The sequence below is a fragment of the Curcuma longa genome, unplaced genomic scaffold (genome assembly GCF_044706935.1).
Source record: "Curcuma longa cultivar G26 ecotype Majalengka, Jawa Barat unplaced genomic scaffold, ITB_CL_G26_1.1 contig_6785, whole genome shotgun sequence".
Lineage (NCBI taxonomy): Eukaryota > Viridiplantae > Streptophyta > Magnoliopsida > Zingiberales > Zingiberaceae > Curcuma > Curcuma longa.
In genome coordinates, this window is record NW_027434766.1 from 1,933 (window position 1) to 10,084 (window position 8,152).

The 8,152-nt window shown below is 35.1% G+C and overlaps 2 protein-coding genes across 2 annotated transcripts; one reads left to right on the forward strand and one right to left on the reverse strand.

Annotated features, from left to right (window-relative positions):
* The first annotated feature begins 1,148 nt into the window (after positions 1-1,148).
* LOC141819461 (putative protein S-acyltransferase 14) lies at positions 1,149-5,926 on the forward strand. Its single transcript, XM_074706757.1, has 7 exons — positions 1,149-1,556; positions 3,673-3,916; positions 4,001-4,092; positions 4,795-4,918; positions 5,021-5,106; positions 5,190-5,255; positions 5,581-5,926. Exons 1-7 carry the CDS (start codon positions 1,347-1,349, stop codon positions 5,698-5,700), a joined length of 942 nt encoding a protein of 313 aa, XP_074562858.1. The 5' UTR covers positions 1,149-1,346; the 3' UTR covers positions 5,701-5,926.
* On the reverse strand, positions 5,916-7,416 carry LOC141819460 (chloride conductance regulatory protein ICln-like; the record flags this gene model as incomplete). The annotated part of the gene is made up of 5 exons (XM_074706756.1): positions 5,916-6,197; positions 6,767-6,858; positions 6,960-7,013; positions 7,105-7,189; positions 7,352-7,416. Coding segments are annotated over 5 exons (380 nt in total), but the record flags the coding sequence as incomplete, so codon positions are not given.
* Positions 7,417-8,152: the final 736 nt, after the last annotated feature.

Here is an 8,152-nt window from a genome sequence, read left to right on the forward strand (position 1 = left end):
GTACTACCATCTTCTATCTCATTGTAAAATTTTAGAAATCCAAGTTATTTAGGTCTATTTATGAGTTTTGATCAAAATCCATTGACGGACCTAAAGAGCTCAATCGGAGCCATTCCAACTTATATAAGTTTATTATATGAACCTGAGTCCAAATAAGCTCTGGTTTACTGTTTTAAAGTCCTTTCAACAGTGCTCAAAACGATTTAAAATTTTTAAAATACTATGGTGTTGGTTTAAGAAAATTAGCACCACTGTGGTGCTGGTCTTCGGAAACTAACACCACTACGTGTGTGGTACTGGTTTCAAAAAACCAACACCACTATGGTGCTAGTCTTCGAAATTCAACACAACTATGTATGATCAAAAACCAACAAAACTAATATTGTGGGGTGTTGGTTTTCTGAAGCCAACACCACCATGTGTGTGGTACTGACTTTAGAAGACCAACACCACTGTGGTGCTAGTCTTCAGAATTCAACATCACTGTGTGTGATCAGAAACCAACAGAACTAATATTGTGGTGTTGGTTTACGAAGACCAACACCACTATGGTATTAATTTTTAGAAATCAATACTACAGTGAGTGATGTTGTGTTTAAGCTGTGGTACCAGTTTTTTAAAATTAGCATCAAAGTGATTATTTTATTTTATTTTTAATTGTTTTTATTAATAAAATTAATTCTCATTATTAATTTTATTTTTATTTTTTTTATAATTAGACATTAAAAAATAAGAGATATTAAAAAATAAAAAATATTTTTAATATTTTATTAATCTTAATTTTTAATTTTTTATTAAATTAAAAATTTAAAGGATTATCTATGTAGTTAAAGTTTAAATTAAAATTTAATTTAATTTAAGAGGAAAGAGATTGTAAAAAGAGAAATAAAAAAAAGAAATTAAATATTAAAATAAATGAGAGAGAGAAAAGAAAGATAAAAAAGCAATAGGGGTTAGAAGGATAAAATAGAACTTAGATGTGCATTTTAAAAAAAAATAAAACTTCAAAAATATATATATATATATTCTTCAATTTAAAGTGCGAATTTATTTATTTATTTTCTTCATATTCTTTGTTCTTAAAAAAAAAAGAAAAAAGAAATCAACGAAGCAAGCAGCAACCTGGATAATTGGTCGAAAACCAGAAATGAACAAAACAGCTTCATTCCCCTTCGTCGCTGATCGCTCCTCCCATCCTCGCTCGCGGCAAAACCCTAGAGCTGCATCGTTGATTTGAGGCGGAGGGAATCACATTTGCTTGTGTCGGAGAGAGCAGAACAGGATCCCCTTTTGATCTGCGTTTATTTTTCTCTATTTGGCGACGCGAAGGAGGACGAGAAGGCGTGATGCGGTCCGCGGCGGTCGTCATGGCCTGGAACGTGTTCAAGTTCTGCACCGCTTTGCGGGCTCTCGGATCGCTCATGCTCCTCCTTGTCCTCGGCATCGTCGGAGTCAGCTATTACGCCGTCGTCATCGCCAATTACGGGCCCGTTCTCATTGCTGGGGGTCACGGTTCGCTCCTGGCCGTCGCCGTCTTGGTCCTCTTCCATGTCCTGGTACTCCATTCACCTACCTCTCTGCAACTGCTGTCGGCGTCAATTTATGCTTTTTAGTTGCGAGCTCCTCAAATTCTCTTCCTTTTGTCCGTGTGGATCCTTGAAAATTATACCTATTGTCTTTTATTTTGGAGCTCTTCCTCCCGAATGCCGGAGTTGATCCTGGATGAAAGAGCCTTTTTAGAAGAATAAAAGAAAAGAACAGAAACATATATAGCATAAAGAAGAAGTTCCAGTCTTGGAAGAAGTCAGTGGCAGCTGATGATCTGGGCTTGTTAAAAATGTTTAGAAGAGAGCTATATGATCTGAGCTTATTAGGTTTTAAAATCAATAATTTTTTTTATAACTAGGCTTTGCAACCCTCATGAGCACCACCGCATGAGCTATGGACCTTTGCATCCACCTCTCATGAAGCTTCAAGCTTCAGTCAGCAAGAACACTTCCTTTCTTACAAGATGAATTGAGAAGATCACATCCGCTCTTACCTCCCATGAGCGCCTCCGCATGAGCTATGGACCTTTGCATCCACCTCTCATGAAGCTTCAAGCTTAAGTCAGCAAGAACACTTCCTTTCTTACAAGATGAATTGAGAAGATCACATCTGCTTACCTACTAAGAACAAAATTAAATAATTGTCACATTATGTGTCATCATCAAAACCATCTAAGATTAGCTAAGTCATTTTGGTTTGGACTGCTTGATGTTCTTATCAGTGAGACAGATTTTTACCTAATGTTTAATGACTACTTATGAAAGAAATAAAGTGAACCATGTGATAAACTATGCCTGTCAGCATACAGTCTAGCTATTTCACATTTAACACAATTACCAGATTGATGATGTCTAATTTTATATAACTATTTTGATTTTTCATGAGATCCCATACATAAATTGTCTAATTTCTTAGTTGTGGTTATATAGTTTTGCTCTTGTATGCCAGTCAGTGAATGGTCTGTGTAAAGGAACATATCATAGTTACTCTGCTGCTACTCTCATTTTGGAGCAAGGCTTTTCTTGCCCTTTATAAAGGACCATGTTTTTATGCAGAATTTTCTCCTACTTTAGAGGGTAGTGGTTGGGTTTCTATATAAGAATGGCCACCCAGGGATTTCTTCACAAATTCATGTTGTTATTTATGCTGTATATAATAATAATAATGCAATGGATTCGTTTCAATTGAAATCCATCTAGGCATAATGAATACAAGAAGAGTACAAAATCACAACAACAAATTTTGATTCCACATTACACATGCACTCCTGTAAGTCAACTTTGTAGAAATATAAGATAACATGAAAGCATTCAAAACACAAGGTCTTATAAATTAAAAGTCTATGTTATTTTACTTATATTGCTCAGTACCAATGATATCAAATGCGTCTTCCAGTTAGACTTGTTTGAGAATTCTGGCAATATTGTTGACTTAAATAAAGTTGAACAAAAATTCATGATAGTAAATGACTGAACAATATTCCAAAAAATGGGATGGTTAAGTGTTATCATGCTTTACACCTTTAAATTTATTATATGCTTACTTAATGCAATTAATGTTGGTAAAACAACACTGTAGTGTTGGGAATACTTTTGTCCTTTAATAGTTTTCTATACATCTAATCTAGTTTCTGAATTTTTAATTGTTGGAATGCATAACCCAGAAAAGTAAACTTACAAGTCAATAAATTTCCAAAGAGAATAGTAATGCAAATTTTAGTAGTTTGAAGAGTAGTGAAGCAATTAAAACTTCAAAAATAATTGAACTGAAATGTAAAGCAAAAAATAGAAACAGAAACAAAGACAAGTATACTATCCACATTGTTAGATGTTCTTTACTTGAATTTGGTTTTTCTACCTTTTTTAGTTAAAAAAACTACAATTTGGTACTCTGGTGATTCAATATTTGAAGTGAGTAAACACTTTGGTGTTTGAATTGAGTTTAGTTGATAATACTCTATATTATAATCTAAGAACATTTGACCACATCTATTGTGAGAAACTGTCATGTGCTTATAACTACCAATGAACTGATGGAGTTTGAAGTGGGAAAACTGTATTTTTCTGCTATCTTAATAATTGTATATTGTATTGTCCACCCTAACTAAAATACTTGGTTCCGCAGTTGGGCTTACTTCTATGGACCTATTTCTCTGTTGTTCTGACGGACCCTGGCAGTGTGCCCCCAAATTGGAAGCCTGTTGTAGATGAGAGTGGAGAAACCACTCCATTAACAAGCATGGAGTTCAGTGGCCATATTATAAATTTGAAACAACCAGGACCCCTTACAGAAACAGCAAGTCCAAGGATAAGGTATTGCAGGAAGTGCAATCATTTGAAGCCACCTCGCTGCCATCACTGCTCTGTTTGTAAGACCATGCATCTTAAAAATTAGTGATATAATGGTTTTCTTATTTATATGCCTCCTTTCTAAATATTAATTCTTCCCTTAGGTGGACGATGTGTACTTAAGATGGATCATCATTGTGTGTGGGTCATAAATTGTGTTGGGGCTTTAAACTACAAGTTCTTTCTTCTTTTTCTGGTAAGTGTATTGTCTTTTATTTCTTCTGTCAGCTGTCAAAAAGGTGTAAACCCCTAGTAAGTGCATCATAGCTTTCCTCTTCCTACATTATGGTTCTACACTTATCCTGTATTCTATTTGATGCAAATAAAGAACTATTCAATTGTTTTAACAATGCATAAGTTATCCTTCAAATCTGTATAGCGAACTTCAAAACTGTGTAACTCACCCTATCTCCTGTTTCCCAAGTTCACTGTTACATATCTTAGATACAAAGGCTCAACCAACCATATCCGCACATGTAAACTGCTTCTTTGGTTAACTCGAACTCTTCCATCTCTCTGTTCTTTCTTTTTAAGAAGTATTGGTAGTTCATAACTTGGATGTCTTTCTTACGTCCTGACTGACAAAACACAAAATGCTTGTAAGATGAGATGATTAGCTCATATTAGTGTTCAGTTTCCTCTTCTTTTTCCACATCTAGATTAAATTATAGTTGGGTCAAGTTTCAACTTCTTTCTTGTAGCAAATACTAATAAGAAAAAAGAATAAAAATTCCAACTAGAGGTTTGCTTGGGTCATGGAACTATCACATGTTGATGATTAAATGAAAATGTAAGTTGATTATATTTCCTTTGGTTCTGTCAGAATGCAATGTTCCATCGGTTTGTCACATTTCTGCCTCTGTCCATGACTTTATTTTGTTTCCTCTTATGGATGCAGTTTTACACATTTCTTGAGACATCTCTTGTTAGTGTTTCACTGTTGCCTCATTTCATTGCCTTCTTTAAAGATGTGGAGATCCCTGGCACACCAGGAACACTAGCAACTACTTTTCTTACATTCGGTATGCATATTTCACCTTTACTGAGATAGTAGCCTTTTTCATAGGCAATTTTTGCTTCCTCAATTTTTCTGTTTACTGACAAAGACGACTGTAATATTCTAGTGTTGAATCTGGCTTTTGCATTAAGTGTGATGGGGTTTCTTATCATGCACGTATCTTTAGTTGTGAAGAATACCACAACAATTGAGGTTAGTACTATTCTTACTGAAGTTCATTTTGGATGTGTTTATAGTATATGCCCACAAGAGCTGATTTGCCACTATATAATCAGGCATATGAGAAAAAAACAACTTCGAAATGGAAATACAATCTCGGCCGAAAGAAGAACTTTGAACAGGTTTCTTTTTTTTATTAATTTATTTTGCATCATCATTAGGACCTTTTCAATCTGTATTCTTTTTTTTTTTGTCATAACTACCTAATTGACTTCGACTATGCTCTCTAAAAAACTACTTTGAACTTTTCAAATCTCAACTTTTTTTTTTTTCCATTTTATTATCTATTGAGTCTAGAGCTACATGTAATGACACTCAAACATCACTCAATGTAGTCAAATGCTTAAGTACATCTGCCGTTATCATCATGCAATTACATCATACTCTGTTTTTTTTTTTTTTTTTTGTAACCCTGTCTGTTAAACGAGGGGATTGCTCTTGAAACAGGTTTTTGGGACAGACAAGAAATACTGGCTCATCCCAGCATTTTCTGAGGAGGACCTGAGAAGAATGCCAGCTCTGCAGGGGCTAGAGTACCCAACAAAGTCAGATATGGATGTAAAGTAGAGCTCCTCCTGTAATAATCTTTGGTTTCGCTTTTGAAATTAGCATATCACGCAAAAAGAAAAAAAAAACTTAGGTTAGCATGTGGAAATCTTTCAATTATCATCCATAACTGTGTGAGGTTTGAGTTCGTCAGTTTTTATAATCTTATCCATGAAGCTATTGTAAGATATATGCAAACCGTTACATGTAACTTATATATATGACACATGAAAGCCTTTCCAAGCAACCTTTAAGACATTCTTGACCAATCGCAAGACCTTTTACAAAGATTCTAATCATACAACCACTAAACTAGTTAAACCGGATAACCCAACCTTGTTTTGCTTCACTGAACAAGTCTTTAGTTAACAACAGACCTAAGATGTTCTACCAACACAAATAACCGAAGTGGAGTATAGAGCTGGTGAAGTGAATTAGTTTGCTGCCAAGTGATGATCGTCATGAGATTCTTGTTCTCCTTCATCTGCATCCTCAAACTGCTGGGAATCGATCTGAAGCTGCATTTTGTGAAATCATGAAATATTGCAAACAAACTTAGCATTGTGAAAGAAAAGTGAAACTCGTTTCAAAGAGACATAAATTGTTCTGTAAGTAAGAAGATGAGATCAAAAGATTCCCACAATTCCACCATCACTTACCTAACAAAAGAAATTACCTTGCATGGGCAAAAAGTTCTAGTGATTGATACATATAAACCAACAACGGATTGAGTTGAACTATACTCTATACTCGACATTTAATTCAATGTTACATCATGCCTCTCTCTGTAAAGTGAAATTGATTCCTAACTATTATAGTTGACAATAAACCTCCCTAGAAAATAAATAAATGTATCAATAGTTGATGTCAATAATAGTAACCAACCAACAAAGACCATGGTAGTGTGTAATAGGAAACATTATTAATAAACAAATAGACATATATCCTTTTAGCAATGTCTACACGAGGCAAAAAATTTGAAGATATTTCCCTGTCGAATATTTATCAATGTTAATAAGAACTAGCTATCCATGACGCAATGCATCACTCAAAGGTAAATAACATGATACCCTGCACCAACACTTACCTCGTGCACTCTCCGAGACAAGTCATGATCTCCATTGGCATAACCAATGGGATTACTAGGATTTTCTGAAAGTTGCCAATCAGAATCATTTCCTGCAATGAAAAGGAAAAAAGAATTACTTTGCCATTGTTGCTATAGTTGAATGATGATATAAAAATAATTGTGGCTTTTATATTAATTTAAACCAAATTACCAGCATCGCCCATTTCTTCATCACCAAAAAACCAAGTATTTTCTTCCTCTCCTTCTAAAAGTACATCATTTGAGGAGAATAAATGATTAGATACATGTGCATGAGTACAATCATACTGAAGAAGCATAAGCAAATCTGTGCTTACGTTGACGAGGCTCAGGATTTAGTTCCGCACATTGGCAGAAAATGTCAAATAGAGTATCCACTATAAGATTAGTCAAGGATACAATCTAAAAAAAGGATACAGGTTCAGGTTGAAAAGTATCAAGATTACTGTTGGTCAAAAAAAAATGACACCAAATTTAATACTAGTAATCATCAAGCTGTGAACTTGAGTGAAGTTGGCCAAATGTGGTAAACTCAAGAAAATTCAAAAAGGTCACAATGAGAACCAGAAGGGAAAAACAAAATGGAAGCAAAGCCTCGCAGTAGTCCTCTAGAAACATGGGCCTATAACCTGAAAGCCATAACAGCGTGACAGAAAAGATGTTATATTTCCTATTAATTATAACTGTATCTATCAGATGCTATCTCCTGCAAATTTTTAATATTCTCATCTATACTGACCCACGCAACAGGACAGAAAGAAAGCCATGACCAAAACAGAGAACAGCCCTCAACATCAAGTCATTGCCAATAAAGAGATCATGGTGATCAGATTTGATCAAACAGCCATTCTCTTTAGGCAAAATTTTGATTTTTTTCTTGACAAAGCCAATGCTTTCCATTTGATTACAGAAGAGTGACTTCTCGCTACTCTTAGTCCTGTAGGTGGATAATATGAGTCTCTTCAAGCCAAGGCCCAGAGCAACAGTTTTGGAACCATTTTTTTTATTCCTACAAAATGATCCTATACCGGTGTCAACCTATGCTCACATAGGATATAGATCAGCATAGGTTGGCTGTTCTGATAAGGTGCATTGGCAGAGGGAAGAATGGAAGGAAGAAGAAGAAGGAGATGAAAAGAAGAGGAATGCATAGGCTGGAGCTGCTAACTTCAAAACTATGTTTCAGTAGAGACTTGCTAATCTGTCCTTCCCAGTAACTTCAAATGCTCATTGAACCTTCCTTCGATGCTTCCCAGCTAAAATTGCATTCACATACTCCCCAACAGCATGAAATGACAGGCCTGAAATGGTACAGCTGTTCAACATTGTTGTGACTTGGGTGTTCATTACTCCATTTGTTAGTAA